General features: G+C 40.4%; 1 protein-coding gene and 1 non-coding gene across 2 annotated transcripts in view; one reads left to right on the top strand and one right to left on the bottom strand.

Moving 5' to 3' along the window:
- AGBL1 (ATP/GTP binding protein like 1) overlaps window positions 1-21078 on the bottom strand; it is a 518802-nt gene that overhangs the window by 485279 nt on the left and 12445 nt on the right. Inside the window, 1 exon segment of the mRNA XM_030813842.1 lies at window positions 18115-18208. Within this exon segment, the coding sequence (XP_030669702.1) occupies window positions 18115-18208 (94 nt within the window).
- LOC115835743 lies at window positions 3894-3966 on the top strand. Its single transcript, XR_004030766.1, has one exon. It is a non-coding gene; the product is annotated as a small nucleolar RNA SNORD74 (small nucleolar RNA).

The following is a 21078-nucleotide window of genomic DNA, read 5'->3' as shown; positions in this document are numbered from 1 at the left end:
CTGATCCCACAGAAATACAAACTACCATCAGAGAATACTATAAACACCTCTATGCAAATAAACTAGAAAATCTAGAAGAAATGGATAAATTCCTTGACACACACACTCTCCCAAGACTAAACCAGGAAGAAGTTGAATCTCTGAATAGACCAATAACAGGCTCTGAAATTGAGGCAATAATTAATAGCTTACCAACCAAAAAAAGTCCAGGACCAGAAGGATTCACAGACGAATTCTACCAGAGGTACAAGGAGGAGCTGGTACCATTCATTCTAAAACTATTCCAATCGATAGAAAAAGAGGGAATCCTCCCTAACTCATTTTATGATGCCAGCATCATCCTGATACCAAAGCCTGGCAGAGACACAACAAAAAAAGAGAATTTTAGACCAACATCCTTGATGAACATTGATGCAAAAATCCTCAATAAAATACTGGCAAACCGAATCCAGCAACACATCAAAAAGCATACCCACAATGATCAAGTGGGCTTCATCCCTGGGATGCAAGGTTGGTTCAACATACAAAAATCAATAAATGTAATCCAGCACATAAACAGAACTGAAGACAAAAACCACATGATTATCTCAAATAGATGCAGAAAAGGCCTTCAACAAAATTCAACAATGCTTCATGCTAAAAAAAACTCTCAATAAATTAGGTATTAATGGGATGTATCTCAAAATAATAAGAGCTATCTATGACAAACCCACAGCCAATAACATACTGAATGGGCAAAAACTGGAAGCATTCCCTTTGAAAACTGGCACAAGACAGGGATGCCCTCTCTCACCACTCCTATTCAACATAGTGTTGGAAGTTCTGGCCAGGACAATCAGGCAGGAGAAGGGAATAAAGGGTATTCAATTAGGAAAAGAGGAAGTCAAATTGTCCCTGTTTGCGAATGGCATGATTGTATATCTAGAAAACCCCATCGTCTCAGCCCAAAATCTCCTTAAGCTGATAAGCAATTTTAGCAAAGTCTCAGGATACAAAATCAATGTGCAAACATCACAAGCATTCTTATACACCAATAACAGACAAACAGAGAGCCAAATCATGAGTGAACTCTCATTCACAATTGCTTCAAAGAGAATAAAATACCTAGGAATCCAACTTACAAGGGATGTGAAGGGTCTCTTCAAGGAGAACTACAAAACACTGCTCAATGAAATAAAAGAGGATACAAACAAATGGAGGAACATTCCATGCTCATGGGTAGGAAGAAACAATATCGTGAAAATGGCCATACTGCCTAAGGTAATTTACAGATTCAATGCCATCCCCATCAAGCTACCAATGACTTTCTTCACAGAATTGGAAAAAACTATTTTAAAGTTCATAAGGAACCAAAAAAGAGCCCACATTGCCAAGTCAATCCTAAGTCAAAAGAACAAAGCTGGAGGCATCACACTACCTGACTTCAAACTATACTACAAGGCTACAGTAACCAAAACAGCATGGTACTGGTACCAAAACAGAGATATAAACCAATGAACAGAGCCCTCAGAAATAATGCCACGCATCTATAACTATCTGATCTTTGACAAACCTGACAAGAAGAAGAAATGGAGAAAGGATTCCCTATTTAATAAATGGTGCTAGGAAAACTGGCTAGCCATATGTAGAAAGCTAAAACTGGATCCCTTCCTTAAACCTTATACAAAAATTAATTCAAGATGGATTAAAGACTTGCATGTTAGACCTAAAACCATAAAAACCCCAGAAGAAAACCTAGGCAATACCATTCAGGACATAGGCATGGGAAGGACTTCATGTCTAAAACACCATAAGCAATGGCAACAAAAGCCAAAATTGACAAATGGGATCTAATTAAACTAAAGAGCTTCTGCACAGCAAAAGAAACCACCATCAGAGTGTACAGGCAACCTATGGAATGGGAGAAAATTTTTGCAACCTACTCATCTGACAAAGGGATAACATCCAGAATCTACAATGAACTCAAACAAATTTACAAGAAAAAAACAACCCCATGGGCAAAGGATATGAAGAGACACTTCTCAAAAGAAGACATTTATGCAGCCAAAACACACATGAAAAAGTACTCATCATCACTGGCCATCAGAGAAATGCAAATCAAAACCACAATGAGACACCATCTCACACCAGTTAGAATGGCGATCATTAAAAAGTCTGGAAACAACAGGTGCTGGAGAGGATGTGGAGACATAGGAACACTTTTACACTGTTGGTGGGACTGTAAACTAGTTCAACCATTATGGAAGTCAGTGTGGCGATTCCTCAGGGATCTACAACTAGAAATACCATTTAACCCAGCCTTCCCATTGCTGGGTATATACCCAAAGAATTATACATCATGCTGCTATAAAGACACATGCACACCTATGTTTATTGCGGCACTATTCACAATAGCAAAGACTTGGAACCAACCCAAATGTCCATCAGTGATAGACTGGATTAAGAAAATGTGGCACATATACACCATGGAATACTATACAGCCATAAAAAATGATGAACTCATGTCCTTTGTAGGGACATGGATGAAGCTGGAAACCATTATTCTCAGCAAACTATCACAAGGACAAAAAAACAAACACCGCATGTTCTCACTCATAGGTGGGAATTGAACAATGAGAACACATGGACACAGGAAGGGAAACATCACACACCGGGGCCTGTTGTGGGGTGGGGGGAGGGGGGAGGGATAGCATTAGGAGATATACCTAATGCTAAATGACGAGTTAATGGGTGCAGCATACCAACATGGCACATGTATACATATGTAACAAACCTGCACCTTGTGCACATGTATCCTAAAACTTAAAGTATAATAATGAAAAAAAACTCTTAGAACTGATCATTGAATTCAGTAAAGTCGCAGTATAAAAAATCAACAAATATCAGTAGTATTTCTGTCACTAATAAGAAACTAGCTGAAAAATAAATCAAGAAAGCAATCCAATTTACAATAGCTACAAAAAAATAACAAAATGCCTAGGAATAAATTTAACCAAGATGTGAAAGACCTCTAGAAGGAAAACTACAAAACACTGATAAAGAAATTGAAAAGGACACAAACCACTGGAAAGATACCCATGCTCATGGATTGGAAGAATTGATATTGTTAAAATTAATCTTGAGACTATACTACTCCAAAGCAATCTACAGATTCAATGCAACCCTCATCAAAATACCAATGACATCCTTCACAGAAACAGAGAAAAACCTCCAAAATTCATATGAAACCACAAAACACCCAAAATAGCCAAAGCAATCCTAAGCAAAATGAACAACCCTGGAGGCATTACACTACCTGCCTTCAAAATATAATACAAAGCTATAGCAACAAAATCAGCATGGTACTATCATAGAAACAGACATACAGACCAGCAGAGCAGAACAGAAAGCCCAGAAAGATGTTCACCTATTTATAGTCAATTGATTTCTGAAAAAAGCACCAATAACGTGCTTTGGAGAAAGGACACCCTCTTCAGCAAATGATGATGGGAAAACTGGATATCCATATGCAGAAGAATGAAACTGGACCCCTATCTCTCACCACATACAAAAATCAACACAGAATGGATTAAAGACTTAAATGTAAAACCCAAAACTATGAAACTACTAGAAGAAAACACTGGAGAAATTCTTCAGAACGTTGGTCTAGTTAAAGATTTTATGGCTAAGATCCCAAAGGCACAGGCAACAAAAACATAAACAGACAAATGGGACTACATTAAACTATAAAGCTTCTGCACTGAAAAGGAAACAATCAGCAGAATGAAGAGACAACCTGCTGAATGAAAAAACAATATTTGCAAACTCTCTGGCAGGGCACTAATAACCAGAATATACAAGGAACCCAATTCAATAGTAAGAAAACAAATAATTCCATTAAAAAGTAGACAAAGATTTCTGATGAAGCCTATGTTGGTAGAGACATCTGAGAGTATTGATGAATGCCAACAGCTTAAATGGGGAAAATAATAATAATAAAGTGGTCAAAGGATCTAAATAGACATTTCTCAAAAGATGACATGCAGGTGGCCAACAGATATATGAAAAAATGCTCACTATCACAAATCATCAAGAAAACACAAATCAAAACCACAATGAGATATAATCTTTAATTAGAACGGTTGTTATCAAAAAGACAAAAAATAACAGATGCTGGCAAGGATGTGGAGAAAAGGGAACTTGTATACCCTGTCAGAATGTAAATTTATACAGCCATTATAGAAAACAATATGGAAGTTTCAAAAAAAAAACTAAAAATACAACTATCACGCAATCCAGCGATCACACTATTGAATATTTAACCAAAGGAAAGGAAATCAGTATATTAAAGAGATACCTGCTTCCCATGTTTATTGCAGCACTATTCGCAATAGCCAAGATATGGAACAACCTAAGTGTTTATCAACAGATAAGTGGATTTTTTAAATGTGGTCTATATCCACAATGGAATACTAGTCCACCACTAAACAAGAATGAAATCCTGTCATTTGCAGCAACATGGATGGATCTGAAGGTCATTATGTTAAGTGAAATAAGCGAGACACAGAAAGACAACTACCACTCACATTTTTCTCAGTCATATGTCTGAGCTAAAAAGTTGATCTCATGGGGGTGAAAGTTGAACGATAGTTACCAGAGGCTGGGAGTGGGGAAGGGAGAAGAGAAATCGGTTAATGTGGGTACAAACATAGTTAGATAGAAGGAATAGGTTCCAGTGTTCAATAGCATAGTGAAGTGATGATAGTTAACAACGATATATATTTCAAAATAACTAGAAGATTTGAAATATTCCCCAAAGAAATGATAAATGTCCAAGGTGATGGATATCCTAAACACTCTGATTTTATCATTACACATTGTATGAATGTATCAAAATATCACATGTGCTCCATAAACATGTATAATTATTATATATCAATAAGAAATTTTAAATGGGTTTCTTATATGTAGCACAATTTTAAATTTTTTATTTCAGTATGTTTTTGGGGAACAGGTGAAGATTATATGAATAAGTTCTTTAATGGTGATTTCTGAGATTTTGGTGCACCCATCACCTAAGCACTGTACACTGTACCCAATGTGTAGTCTTTTATCCCTCACACTCCTCCCACCCTTTCCCCAGGTCTCCAAAGTGCATTTTATCATTCTTATGCTTTGCATCTTCATAGCTTAGCTCCCACTTATAAGTGAGAACATAAGATGTTTGGTTTTCTATTCCTGAGTTACTTCACTTAGAATAATAGTCTCCAATTTCATCCAGGTTGTTGTGAATGCCACTATTTCATTTCTTTTTATGGCTGAGTAGTATCCCATGGTACATTTACACCACAATTTCTTTATCCACTTGTTGATTGGTGGGCATTTGAGCTGGTTCTACATTTTTGCAATTGCGAATGGTGATTCTTATACGCAGCATAATTGAGTCACTGGTTTATCAATATGATTATATATTTGCCCTTACACAGAGTATGCAACATTGACATCTTATTGGTACGGTTAGGTTTAAGGCTACATTCTTGTTAATTTTTTGTCTATTTGTGACACCTGTTCCTTAACTATCTTTGCCTCTTTTCCTGGCTTCTTTTGGATGAATTGAATGTTTTTATAACAATTTACCTTCTTGTCAACTTATTAGCTGTAACTCTTAACTGTTTTAGTGGATGCTTTAGTATACATTTTCAAATTATCATAGTCTACCTTTAATTGTTAATATACCATTTAATACATAAGACACTTATAATAGAATACTTTTCTCTCTTCCTGATCTTTGTGCTTTTGTTGTCACATATTTTAACTTTACAAAAAATATAAATTCCGGACTACATTGTGATTACCTTTATTTAAATACTTAGCTATTTTTAAAGAGACTAAAATAATAATCTAAAATCAAATATATTTACTCATTTCTAGTACTCCTTGGTCTTTTGAATAGATACATCTTTCCACCCATATCATTTTCCTTCTGCCTGAAGTTTTCTTTTAATATTTCTTGGAGTGAGAGTCTGCTGTTGATGATGTCTTTTAGTTTTCGTATATCTGAAAAGTCTTTATTTCATCAGCAGTTTTAAAAGCTATTTTCATTGAGTACAGAATTCCATACTTTAAAGATGCTGCACCATTGTTTTTTCACTTGCATTGTTTCCAACAAGAAATCTGTTAGATTCTTATTTTTGTTTGTGTATACATAATGCATCTTTTTTCCTTTCCTGGGTGCTTTGAATATTTTTTTTTTGTCATTGGTTTTGAGTTTTTTGTTTGTTTTTGTTTTTGTGGAGACAGAGTCTTGCTCATTCGCCCAGGCTGGAGTGCAGTGGTGTGATCTTGGCTCACTGCAACATTCACCACCTGGTTCAAGCAATTCTCCCGCCTCAGCCTCCTGAGTAGCTGGGATTACAGGCATGAGCCACCACGCCCAGCTAATTTTTGTATTTTTAATAGAGAGGGGGGTTTCACCATGTTGCCCAGGGTCTCGAACTCCTGAGCTCAGGCAATCTGCCGAACTCAGCCTCCCAAAGTGCTGGGATTACACGCATGAGCCACCACACCTGGCTGGTTTTGAGAAGTTTAATTACAATTTTCCTTGGAGTCGTTTTTTTCATGTTTCTTATGCACATGGTTTTCTGTGTCCCTATCATTTTAATTGTATTTCAGAGATTTAAGCCTTTATTTCCTCAAATACTTTTTTCTGTCCCTACCTATCTCTCCTCTCCCCAGTGGCTCAAATTATACGTATTGGGCTGCTAGAAGTTGCCCCATAGTTCACTAGTGCTCTCTTCTTCTCAAATCTCTTCTCTGTGTGTTTCATTTTGGAAATGTTCTGTTTCTGTATTTTTAAGCTCATCTTCTCTTCTGCCACATCTAATTTTCCTTAATTCAATCCAGTGTGTTTATCTCTTACACACTGTAGATTTCATCTCTAGAGGTTCAGTTTGGGTTTTTCTTATATCTTCTGTGTCATTAGTTAATTTTTGAACATGTGAAATATAGTTAGAATAGCTCTTTAATGTTCTTGCCTAATAATTATAACATCTATCTCAGTTCTGTTTTTGATTGAATAAATTATCTCCTCATCATTGGTAGTACTTTCCTGTTCCTCTGCATGCCTGATAATTTCTTCTTGGATTCTACACATTGTGACTTTTACCTCATTTAGTGCTGAATATTTTTGTGTTCCAATAAATATTCTGAGGCTTTGACTTGGGATGCAGCTAATTTACTTGGAAGTAGTTTTATGATTCCTGGTCTTGCTTTTAATATTTGTTTAGCAGGACCAGAGCCCTGGTCTAGAGCTAACACTCAGTCTAGAGGTAACAACAGTCAGCTCTTTGTATTCATGGGTTCCACACACATGGATTCAACCAACTGTGGATCCAATATATTTTTAAACATTGCATCTGTGCTGAATATGAACAGATTTTTCCTTGTCATTATTCCCTAAACAATACAGTCTAACAACTTATTTACATAGCATTTACATTTGTAGGTATTATAAGTAATTTAAAGATTTAAAAGTATACAGGAGGATGTGCATAGGTTATATGCGACTGTTGCAATATTTTATATGAAGTACTTGGGCCTCCACAGATTTTGGTATCTACAAGAGGTCTTGCAACCTATCTTCTACGAATATCAAGGGATGACTTTATTCTTCACTACTGAGGAAAAATCCTGTGTAATTTATCCAATGTCCCAGGAGTCATGAGGTTTTCCAGTCTGCCTTTCAGAACCAAGTACTATTTCCAGTCCTGTGTGTGTGTCAGATATTGTTCCCTCCATTTCCTTCAGGTGGTCTTTCCTTGGCTTTGGCTAATTTCCCTATAAGCACGCTTGCATATCCAACTAAATACCTGAGGGTAATCCCTGAAGATCTCCAGAGTGTTCCTTCTGTGCAGCTTTCTTTCTAGTACTCTGTCCTACAAATGCTATGCACCTTGGTTTCTCCAGACCTTCAGCTCTGTCTCCCAAATGTTTCTTTAACTCCGGGAGTCTGCTGGGCTGCAAGTGGGTTCATTGTCCCTGCACTGCAATCTAGAAGCTCTCTGAGACAATGAGCTGGGGGAATTTAAGGGCTTATCTCTCAGGAATCACTTCCCTTCATTGCCTAATGTCCATCAACATTGGTTTATATATCTTATCTCTAGTTCTTTTTTTTAAGGTGGGAACACTCTAATATCTTGGTAGACAATAGAAGAATAGGAATATGTAATTCACGAAGAGGAAATAAAAAACAGAGAAACTCGTAAAAATATTCAACTATCCAATAATCAGAGAAATGCAATTTAGATCAAGACAACAATCTCACAAATCAAAGTAATGAAAATTTAGAAAAATCGTAATATTTATTGTTGGTGAGGATTCAATTAAATGGACATGCATATGCTGCTGGGAATGTAGATTATATCACTCTGAACTTTGAGACTTACTTTTTCTAGTCAATGTTTTATCATAAGCTGTTTCCCACAACAAACATCATTCCTAACCTATTTTTGTGTGTTGCTTCATAATATGATGTGGAAATATATCACTTTTACAAAGCTTTCCCTATTATTGAGCTTTTTCAGGTTATAATATTTCCAATTATAAATAATACTGTGATTGATATTTTTGCACATTAATCTCAGTTCACATTTCAAAGTGATTTTTTAGGACATAGTTTAAGAAAAGAAAAATTGAGTTAAGGAATAGGAATTTTTTGTCTTGATACATATTACTCATTGTTTTCATGCTTTTTTGTCTTTGCTCTTGCTTCTGCCTCTGCCTAGAATGTGGTGCTCTTATAAAATTAACATCCAGAAATTCCTTCCCTATTTCAAATCAAAAGCTGCCCTCTCAGTGAGTTCCTCCTTGCTAATTCCTGAGCAGACTGAAACCCTCCCTCTTAAATATCCCCCCCCCATGATCACATTAATCTTATTTGTTTACACGCTAATGTGTGCATGTATCTATACACTCCTTGAGGGCAAGGACTGTGTCTTTTCAACTCAATGCCCACAAATCTCTGACAATAATAAAAGCCCCACAATACTACTGAATGAATCAATGGATAGTTAAAAGAGGACAATCAGGCAAACCAAAACAACAGTGTTCATTCATTCAACTGGCATTTATTGAATACCTATGATGCACCATATGAAAGAAACTCAGACCTGATTTATACTAATTCACTCCTTTTAAATAACCATTTATTGTTCTCTACCCATTTTTCTCATTAGCTTTGTTGAAGATGACTAATGATCACATAGAAATCTAATATTAAAATAGCACTATAATTGAACTTAGACAGAAAGCTTTCAATCTGTCCTCATCCTACAATCTCTGCCTAAACTCCTAAAAGCAGCTAGCTTTCCATGGCTACACATTTGTGTGATGGCCTCCTTTTTACCCTTTCCTTCCCAGCCAACTGGGTTGGCTTGTCTCTGCTAAGCAAGTACACTTGCTCCAGACACTGCACCCACTCACAACGCCACAGGAAAACCAGAGTGTGTTTTCTTCCCCCATCTGCTTTATAATTTGTGGTGCCTGAGTGTGGAATCCATCCCTGAAGAATTTAGAATTCTATTAGAAATATCAGTTCCCGGGCCAGGCATGGTGGCTCACGCCTATAATCCCAACACTTTGGGAGGCTGAGGCAGGCAGACTGCCTGAGGTCAGGAGTTCAAGACCAGCCTGGCCAACATGGTGAAACCCTATCTCTACTAAAAATATAAAAATTAGCCGGGCATGGTTGTGGGCACCTGTAATCCCAGCTACTTGGGAGGCTGAGGCAGGAGAATCGCTTGAACCCAGGAGGCGGAGGTTGCAGCGAGCCAGGATCATGCCACTGCACTCCAGCCTGGGCGACAGAGTGAGACTTGATCACAAAAAAAAAAAAAAAAAAAGAAAAAGAAAAAAAGAAATATCAGTTCCCTCAAAGTAAAAGGTGAAACCACAAGAGTCCCTCCTGATAAGAGTCTTTCTGTACCTCCCCCCAGTTCCTCAAACTCCCTTTCCTCCGTATTCGTAGGTGGTTACAGTGTTGTGAGGAAGGTGTGATTTACAGGAAAACACAAATTTCTTTGCATAAGCTCCTCACTGAGTCAGGCTGGGCAAGACGATTAACTTCTATGGCAAGTCAAAGTTCCTAGAGCCTGCCTCTAGTCCCTAGAGGGAAAATTGAGGGAAATCTATGGAGAGGTATGAGCTGTACAAGCTTCAGCAGTTAAAGGCGGAAATGCAATTTCTGTAGAGGACCCTCATCAGGGGAAAGCGGTGCAGGTAAGGCCTCCCCAGGATATGAAGGACCAAGGGAAGTTTGTCTTGTTTTGTTTTTGGAGGCCTGTCTGTGTAAGTTATTTGATCCATCCAATATCAACATATCAAGCACCCTTCTCACTGTCCAGCATGTCATCCTCAGGAATAAATACAGAACCAGCAATGGGAAAGATCTGCTCACCAGTCCAACACACCTGAATCAGGACAACCCACATGCATGATGAGTTCCTGAGCTCCTCCTCCTGAAGGAATCTGGTTCACCACCCAGGTGACAGGGGATTACAGAACACCCCAAAGGGGAGAAACAGGGACTAGAGCCCCCCTGGATGGCAGTGCCAGACCAAGACCTTCTCAAGCATCAAAAGAATACCTGAGACATTTCAGGGAAGACTCTCCAAAGTGTAGAGTCGCCTGAGGCCCAGAGCCCAAAGCAGAGGCCCTGTCTGCTCAGCTCTGTGGGCGTTTCTGAGAAAGGCATTATAAAGGCATTTCCACAGGACAGGGAGCTGGTCATTTCACAAGCCCAAGACTGGATCAGAATGCAAGGCCTTCCTCATACACTACATCATTCTTGTTGGCATAGGCTGTCGGCAACTTGAAGTCCCCAAGCAACATTTCTCTAGCACTTAACATTGAGACAGGCACATAGAATGTTGTCAAATAAAAGTCCTAATTCAAGGCATGTTTGTTTTGTAATATGCAGAAAAGTGTCTTGGAGTAATAAATGGTGCCTTCAAGTTAGGGTAGAAGGCTTGGTTCAGCCTCTCTGGGTTTCAGTGACCTCATCTGAAGATGAAGGAGATGATAAGAAGGTCCCTTAAGACCTTCGAACTTTAGATCCTACAACTTGAATGTCTATGGCTTGCCCTAATCAGGAAGAGCTCAGTGGCTTGTTAAGAAGATGAAAGGGCTTTAACCCTATAACTCTAGTTGCCAAGGCTTAATTCATGTGGGAAACTATTCATTCCCCATCAGCTACAGGCTTGGAGTCAGGTTGCAGATGCAATAATCACTCTGTTAGTAAGTTGAGCTCATGGTGCACGTCCCCAGTATCAGTGCTTGCGAGGCTGGGGTGGAATTATTTTGCTCCTGTTCCAAGGTATTTGAATTGGAGTACTCTGGAGACAAGGAACAAGCAGAAAGTGCTGAGACATAGAGTGAAGCCCCACTGTGAGGCCATGCCCTGGAGACCACAGACTCTAATGTTGAATGGGGAGTCACGAAGCCCTTAGTTGGGGCTGGGATGGAATTAAAATCCAGGGGGAATTCAGTAACTATTTTAAGAAACAGAAAAAAAAAAAAATCCCTGTTTCTTGTAACTTGGATTCCCATTGTCTCAGTGAAGAGTAGCTGAGTCACTCACTCACTCATGATCTCATGGAATCCATTAGCTCTGGCTGAGTCTCACTTATCTATCAGCTACTATGATCAGATAAAGTGGAATGGTGTGATGGTTGGAGAAAGCCCAGAAGACCTGGCTTTGGGCAAAGGCAGTGAGTGATTTGGGGGCAGGGAGAAGAGAAGCAGGACATTTTTTCTAGCTCATAAATTGAAGATGAAATCACCAGAAAGGGCTGCCAATAAAGTAATGCCCAGTAATCCTGCACTCAGGCAGAATTCTAAGGCCAGGGAGGCCCTGGAAGATTGGTCCTTTGGAGGGAGAATATCACCTAACACTACTCCAAGCACAAGGAGCTACTAGGACAGCCAACAGCAGACTAAGGTGAAGAAATTGCTTATGAAGCTTGCTTGAAGACCAAACATATCCATCTCCTCCCATTGCCAAGGTGTTTAAGCCCAGGTACTCTGACCTCCACAATCTCATAACATGAGACTGACCCTGAGGGTGAAGAGGTAAATCATAGCATGACCTTCCTGCTGAAAACCTGAGAGGGCATTAAGAAGGTGGGGATACTAAAGATGTTATCCTCTGTGAGGGTGAGACCATCATGGTCTTGAGCAAAACACTTCCTGACTTCCTGTGTCCTTGGGGCAGCTCCAGAGAAAATGAAGGTGAGGGGTGAGGGAGCCATCCCAGCCTGTGGGCAGCCCGAGTCCTCTTTCTGGAAGCATGGAGCAATGGTCAGAGAATACAATTGGCTTCAAGACCCGGTCTCTGCTAGGAAGATCCAACCCATTTCCAATTGGCTATGATATTTATGAAGCAAGGCAAGCCAGCAGAGTTTAAAATCCTAGGAGACACACTGATGATAACATCTGATAACCCAGTTTCAAAGGTTGGGTTCAATATTACACTGTGAGAATCCAAAAGGATCAGAGGGGATGTGGCTGTACTTTGGAAAAGGTCAAGCACGTGGCCACTGGAAACGGTCCTTATTATTATCAAAATCTTCAGGCCCATCCTGGGAATGAGGGCACAAAGGGACAGCCTCCAGCAGAAAGCGTTGAGATGTGGAGTAATCACAAGCTTTCCTAAGGTCACAAGATGAGTCAGTCGCAGACAAGTAATCTGTCTTTGCCTCAATAAATTTCCCTACTTAGTGAGTTTGGACAGCTCAAAGACAGCTTTAGTGCAGATAAACAAGCTTGTCCACAGTGGAACAAACGAGCAAGAGGTAGTACACTCTGGCCCAGTGTCATTTCCTCCTCCCTACTTCTATAAAAAGCACCCCCAGAAAAGTTTAAGCCCCAGCTGAGTTCATTAACAGACCAAACACTAGAAGCCTATTTCAAATAGACGGCAAAGTTTTAATGTGAATGCTGTCCCCACGCCCCTCCAATTCAGATCTTTCCCTTCTCCAATCTCTGTCGGTTCCCCCAGACAACTCTAAACAATAGAAAAGACTCTGAACTTTTTTCTTCCCTCCAGTGAGAGAAACTTTGCTCCCTTTCAAGCTGGTGGTTGCTGCTTCGCAGTCTCTCAGAATGAGTTCTCTCCCAGAAGGCACCTCATTCCCTCATGCAATAGAGCTCTTGGGAGGTGTGCCAACTGATGTTTCAGACATGTTTGGATGGGGCAGAACCCTGCATGTGCAGCCAGCCTGGGATCAGGGGGAAAAAAGGTAACCAATATGAAGTGCCTTGCATAGTACCTACTCAGTACATTCTGGCTTTCATTCATTAATACATAGGAAATTCACCAATAATTTTTTTATTAAAATATTTCTTTTCAATATATTTATTTAATTTTATTTATTCATTTTTTTGAGACAGAATCTCACTCTGTCTCATGGGCTGGAGTGCAGTGGCGTGACCTTGGCTCACTGTAACCTCTGCCTCCTGGGTTCAAGTGATTCTCCTGCCTCAGCCTCCCAGGTAGCTGGGATTACAGGCATCCACCACCATGCCTGGATAATTTTTGTATTTTTAGTAGAGATGGGGTTTCATCACGTTGACCAGGCTGGTCTCAAACTCCTAATCTTAGGTGATCCACCCACCTCAGCCTCCCAAAGTGCTGGGATTACAGGCATGAGCCACTGTACCCAGCCCTCATTTATTTATTTTTAAGACAGGATCTCAATTTGTCCCCCAGGCTGGCATGCAGTGGCATAGCCATGACTCACTGTAGTCTCAAACTCCTGGGCCCAAGCAACTCTCCCACCTCAGCCTCCTAAGTAGCTGGGACTACAGGTGTGCACCACCACACCCAACTAATTTCTTGTAGAGACAGGGTCTATCTACATTGCCCAAGCTGGTCACAAACTCCTGGCCTCAAGTGGTCCTCCCGCCTTGGCCTCCCAAAGCACTGGGATTACAGACATGAGCCACCATGCTCAGCCTCGTTTGAATTTAATTAAGAGCCTATTATTATCTAGGCACTGGGCTAGGAGGAATGGAAAATAACAAGATACATATAATTTGATTTCTACTTTAGGAAGTACAGAATTTAGGGAGAAGAAAGGACACCCAGGCCAATATAGTACAGAATTCAATAGAATGCATGTCCAAAGAAGGTCTGAACAAATCTCTGGAGGATGGTTGAGGAGAGTAGATTCCTTTTCTCTGATGAAATGGAGCAGGTGGCATCCAGTGAAGTCTGGAGACTGGGTAGACTTCTACCACTGCACAAGGCAGCATGGCATTCAAGAGGAAGGGAGAGACCCGAGGAAGAAGAGGGAATGCCACACTCAGGGATAGCTGGCTGGAAAGAGAGATGAGAGCAGGAATGAGAAACCAGTCTGGAAAGGGAAGCTGAGGCACATTCCTGATGGCTTTGAAGTGAAGGGAGACCAACAAGTGGGCTATCATAGCAGTTTAAGTCTGACTATAACTGCTCCCACTAGCATGGGACTCATGAGGAGCCGAAGGAAGGAAGTCGGCACAAGCCAACACAAGTGTGTGCAGCATGGTGGGTCTTTGGGAAGTGGAGGAGGCCTGAAATAGCTGCCTGCCCTGGGCCGTGGGCTGGCACAAAGCCACAGAGGGTTAGTGACATTGCTCTTCATGTCCCTTCTCTCTAGCAAGTATGTGGTTGGAGCTTCTGTTGTAAATCTTGCCCTGAGTACTATCTGGAGACAGGGCTTCATTGGAGGACAGCTGCACATCTAATTTTAGGTTCCTGCTAGAGAAGTAGGGCAGGTCTAATCTCCACAGGAGGGAGGAGTCATCATGACACAACACTGGGCATCTGCTCCTACAAAGGCATCCCGGAATAACTCTCCCATAGCATGCTAGCATTTGGAGGGTGATATTTAGTAGAGTTATCCATGTCCCCTGACATGCTACTTCATCCCTTCCCTGCAAGATCCCCCTTGAGCCCACAGGTTCTGTCATCCAAATGGCTTGAGTAGAATTCATTTGGGTATGTCTTAGTTACTATTCCCAGGATGGAGTTTGTGAAAGATGGAAATTGGCAGGACGTTCTCATCTCCAGACTCTTCCCCAGCCTCTACCATCTGATCTGCAGCAGACAACCAGACATCCCATAGTATTTGTATTAATAATGATTAACAATGTCATAGCATGTCAAAGCACACAATGTGTGTGCTTTATTATTGCCCACAATAAACCTAGGAGGTAAGACTTGACATTCATGCTTTAAGAAATGTCAAAGTTTAGTTAAGAAAAGTTAAATGACTCGCCAAGGAATCTGGTAGAAGGAGGCTTGCAGAGCAGGTCTTCCAATTTCATTACCTTTGTTCTTATCTTGCTGTTGATGAGTAAGGATAAGATAGAAAACAAAGTCGCTTTGGGAAAGAATTCAAAAGCAGAGGGAATAGATATTTAGCCTTTAAGAGGAAATAGCCAATTGATGGAGGTGTAAGACTCCTCTATCATTAAGCAAATTGTTCCATGTGTATAAGCCATTTAGATAGAAAAGAAATTTAAGCAAACTTTAACTGCATATGATTGTCTTACATATGATGGTTGTAGAAATAAAATGCTGGAAATAGACTGTATAAGATACGCCAGTGGTGGCTTAAGAGCTGAGGCTCATGTATCAGACAGGGTTTAAATCCCAGCTCTCTCACTTAAAACCCAGCATGTTACTTAACTTATTTCAGTTTCAATTTGTTTTCCAGTAAAATTGGGGGCAATAATAGCACCTGCCTTGCAGAGCAGATGAGAGGCTCAAAGGAGGTAATGCATGCTAAGAGCTTAGCACAGTGCAGGGCACCTAATAAACACCATGCCAATGACAGCTATATTGTAACTGTTGGCGGAAAAGACTCTTTCCTACAGAGGTTTGGTTTTAATATGGCATTTGACTGAAGAAGAGAACCATCTTGCCCAAAATTTACAGAACAAATCAGACATGTAGAAATACGCCTGGGGTCCCTGGAAGGCTCCTTTTGTGATTGGGAGCACCCTACTCCCACTCCATTAATCCCTGGTAATACTTTCCCACTTGCTTCTGACACTTTGGTCAAATCTGTGCCTGAATTCAACTCCCTTTGCAGGAAGAAAAGGAAGCATTAAAAATGGCAACTAGTGTGAGTCTCTGAGGAGGAGGTTTCTATGCTTTGTTGATTTCTCCCCGCTACCCCACAAGTTTGGCCTGAATGAGGAAGACAATAAAAGCTATGAGCACCCCAGAAAGAAGAGACCTAGTGCCTTGATACCCATGGTTATGTGGGAAGAGCTTCCTAGGGGAGCCTTCCAAACAACATGGTACCCAAGTGGCAGAGGAGAAGACTGAGTGAGACCCGTATGTGGATGAGCCCAGCAGATATCACAAAGATTTTCACATAGTCCAAAGGAAGAAACCAGATATTCCTGACCTTCTGAACAGCTGAATTATGACAGCATCAGATTAGAAGAAGCCTTGTGAATAGGGCAGAAATATAAAGTTCATAGATTGGTAACCAAAGAACATGTTGAGACTGCAGATGTCAGCAGCAAAGGCCTGCACACAATGATAAAAATGAGACATATCCAAGTCATATATATGTCCAAATGGACATGAGATGATTGAGGACAGTCTGTGTTTTTCCATCAACACCCCGGCACTACCATGGCTTCTTAGAACTCAGATGTACCCCAGGAAGTGGGGGAAGAAGAGTGAAATCCCTGGATGAACCGAAGACTCACTAATTTGAGTTAGATTCCTCATAAGACACTGGTTTATATTTCTTGTTTTCTGACATAAATGTAAATTTAAGATGGAGTAAAGTATAATTACAGAAAATAAATTTTTTTGGTCTCTGAGTTTTTTACTTTGAAGTTTTTTACCTACTAGATGAGGGTTCTCAGTAGAATTTAACTGAATTCCACCTTGCAATAAATTCACACCCTGGAGAAGATGTTTCCAAAATGAGAGACATAGAACACTGACCCCCTCCTTCCCCTAAAAAAGGTGATCTCAAAAAAAAAAAAAAACAAAAAAAAAAACACAGTTCCCTGATTAAATCAATTTTGGATCAGGGTATACTAAATAACAAATATTCTCAATATGTATTGGCTTTACAAAGGCTCTGAGAAGTCTTACAGTAAAGAAACCAGTATTCAATCCAGTATTTCTCAACTTATTGGATGAGAATTTTTTTTCACTGAGATATAATGTATTTCACTCTACAAAATGCTTGGTGTAGAGAGCTGCAGGTGAGAATGGATGATAATGGCATAACTGTAGTGACCCAAGAGAAAAATAATCAGGTGGAACATGAGCCTAAGATTGATGCTGGGATGCAGAAAATATCATGGTTGGGCATGGAAACGTTACTTGCCAAATGATCCCATCTATCCTGGAAATTGGCTGAATTTCTTCTAACATTCTTTCAAGGTCCTCGCTGAGTCACTCCCATAAATGATAGATCTTAATAGTCCCGAATATCTCTAAAGCCTTCATGTCTAACCATCTCCCTTTTTAACTTGATGATTCACTCCACTCCAGCAAACAGAGGCAGGGAGAACAGGCTGAGTTTCATTTTCCAATCATAAAAATACATCTCAAGACTAGCACATGACCATGATGGACTATTATAAGGCCCAGAACTCATGCCAGAAGTTCAACTGTCTGTCTCTTTAGAGACCCTGTCATTTCTGAAATGTTTTTTGAGGATTATATTTATTTATGGTAGATTTGCTATGAGTAAAAAGTATATACCTGAGGGCTTCAGGCAAAAATAACATGAGGTTTTGAGTCTGAAAGATCTGGAATCAAATCTCAACTCTACTATTTCCTAGCATGGTGACCTTGGATAAGGCTCTCGACACATTTTAACTTCCTCGTCTGAAAAACAGAATAATAATATACCATTCGGGGTTATCATGAGAATTAGAGGAAATGACTCACGGGTGTGGAGGGATGTAAGCCGCGAAGGGATAAAGACATGGTATCATATTTCCAAGGGAGAAGTGACCACTAAACTGAGCTGGAAGCATCATAAAAATACATGTGGGGCAATCTCCAACTCTCCACCTGTTACAAAAGGGGCAGAAGTATCACATGGCACTCTGTACCTGATGGCTCGGGTGCGCTTTCGGGTGTAAGGAGTAATAACCTTGAAAAGCAGTTCCATGGCTCCGTTAATTCCCAGCATGGCTCCCATGGAGACTAAGAAAGACAAAAGCACAGTAGTTATGGTCACAAGTGGATGAGTTAAGGCTCAATACAACTTGGATTGACTCCTTTAAATCTTTAAGGGGCAACCTGATAAACAAGATAGCTCCCTTTCTTTTCCACTCTGGTTGCATGTTCCTCTATAATGTCATTCTGGGGTCTCCCATGACTAAGGTAATGACTTGACTGTGCCCCATCTAGAATGTCAAATGAAGAATCAGTTCTTCCTGCTCAGCAGTAACTAGACTGGGAAGTTTTTGCCTTTTTGGCCAATTGGGTGATTATCCAAACATTGTCATAGATCTGAATGATAGAAAGAAACTCCAAAGAGGTATCTGGTTAGGTAAATACAACTTTTGGATGTTACTCTTGTCTCCAAGGAGGCCCTAGCATCTCTCCAACATTCCCAGTACCCTACTCCACTTAGAACACTTTAGGTAGAGCTCTGCTCATGTCAGAAAGTAAGAGGAGTCCACAGACACTCATCTGTCTTTCCTCCATTGGACTCATGTTTTTGAGACAAAGACCTATGAATGCCTTGTGCTTTAGGCTAACCTTGATCTGAGAAAAGTGAGTGGGAACAAGAGGTCTTAGAGAAGCAAAGAGAGGGAAACAAGGGTGGCTGATACTGAACGGCTCCAACCCTCAGGAAAGGAAGCTAGATGGAAATCTGAAGACTCCTCATCTCACTACAGTCTCTCAGATAGAGACTGAGGCTGATGTCTTTGCTATTATTGCAGAGTGCATGTTCCTGGAACATCGTCTATGCATATGTCCCTCCTGAGGCTAGTACATGAAGTAATTGCCTGGATCAAAATTCAGAGATTTGGCAACCTAGTCCTGCCCATCAATCTTCCACTCTTGTGGCTACTCACTCAGCTCTTATTTCCGAATTGGGAAAACAGACTAGAGAAAACTCTTGGCAAGTAATTAAAAAAAATTCTGGTATTGAGTAAGGGAGGAGTTAATTTTAAAAGCACTGATTCTAACATGGAAGATTTTAGGCTTGAAATTGGAAGACGACAACAGAAAGAAATCCTCACTGAGTTCACCTTTGTGGATGCCTGTCCGAAGTTAGAGCTCCGACAGCTCTGTGAACATCCTCATTGGCCATCTGAGAACTTCTAAAGGGTTCATTGGATCTCACAGACCCATTAGGGTTCCAGCCAACATCTTGTGAAGATAGGAGCTGTTTAGAAAGCTTTGCTGGAACATTCAACAGTGGCTAACAATTCATGGAAAAGATAGTAATCCACTGGCTTCTTGAACTCTGCTTGCCTCTCATCAGTAAAGTCAATATATAGAGAGTGACAGTATAATTTTTTTAAATACCTTATGGAAAAGTGAGTTGGTACAATCAACATAGGCTTAGAAGATGAATCAGATAGCCACCTCCTCATACCCACAGGAAAATCCCAGAACTTCTCAGAACTCCAGCTGAAGGAATTATTCTAAATCTCCATAACCATTATATTTAAGGAAGGCAAGTTTTTCAGCCTATTTATGCTTTAGGAAACCAGGAAATGCTTCAAATTTTGCTCTGCTGGCACACTGCAAACGTGGGTGGCACACCTTCTGTCTATTCATTAATGAGACTTGTCCTTTATACAAAGCCACAGTTCCTCTTTTCCTTTATTAGAGATGGGTGTATACAAACCTTCTCAGTCTTTCCCTAATGCTCTCTAGTTTTCAGGTCAATATATGGGAGATGGGTGAGTAGAGGCTCCGTCTTCAAACAAGGATTCAAGCATCTATCCCATTATTCCCCCAGAAAAACTTTCTTTTTATGAATCCTCCATGCTTATTAAGAGAATTTACCAACGAAAATCAGGTTATTGTGGCCGGGCACAGTGGCTCACACCTATAATCCCAGCACTTTGGGAGGCTGAGGTGGGTGGATCACCTGAGGTCAGGAGTTCAAGACCAGCCTGGCCAACCTGGTGAAACTCCGTCTTTACTAAAAATACAAAAATTAGCCAGGTGTAGTAATGCACACCTGTAATCCCAGCTACTCAGGAGGCTAAGGCACAAGAATCATTTGAACCCAGGAGGCAGAGGCTGCAGTGAGCCAAGATCATTCCACTACATTCCAGCCTGGGTGACAGAATGAGACTGTCAAGAAAGAAAGAAAGAAAGAAAGAAAGAAAGAAAGAAAGAAAGAAAGAAAGAAAGAAAGAAAGAAAGAAAGAAAGAAAGAAAGAAAGAAAGAGAGAAAGAAAGAAAGGGGGGAGGGAGGGAGGGAGGGAGGGAGGGAGGGAGGGAGGGAAGGAAGGAAGGAAGGAAAGAAAGAAAGGAAGAAAGGAAGAAAGAAAGAAAGAAAGAAAGAAAGAAAGAAAGAAAGAAAGAAAGAAAGAAAGAAAGAAGAAAGAAAGAAAAGAAAAAAATTAGGCATTTTAGTAGTTCTTGGGGTAATTAGAAATAAAAAGTCACGGCCGGGTGCGGTGGCTCATGCTTGTAATCCCAGCACTTTGGGAGGCCGAGGCGGGTGGATCACGAGGTCAGGAGATCAAGACCACAGTGAAACCCCGTCTCTACTAAAAAATACAAAAAATTAGCCAGGTGTGGTGGCCGGTGCCTGTAGTCCCAGCTACACGGAGAGGCTGAGGCAGGAGAATGGCGTGAACCCGGGAGGCGGAGCTTGCAGTGAGCCGAGATTGCGCCACTACACTCCAGCCTGGGCGACAGAGCGAGACTCCATCTCAAAAAAAAAAAAAAAAAAAAGAAAAGAAATAAAAAGTCACCTATTAACTCCCCATATCTGTACTCATTCTACTATTTCAAAAGACTAAGGGAAAAGCATAGGGCAGGGAAAAGAAATTAGCAATTATCAAGCAGTTGCCATGTGACAAACATGCCCATGAACA

This window comes from Nomascus leucogenys, chromosome 6, assembly GCF_006542625.1.
Source record: "Nomascus leucogenys isolate Asia chromosome 6, Asia_NLE_v1, whole genome shotgun sequence".
Classification (NCBI taxonomy): domain Eukaryota; kingdom Metazoa; phylum Chordata; class Mammalia; order Primates; family Hylobatidae; genus Nomascus; species Nomascus leucogenys.
Note: the sequence above shows the minus strand (reverse complement) of the source record. Positions and strands in the feature narration are given on the sequence as shown.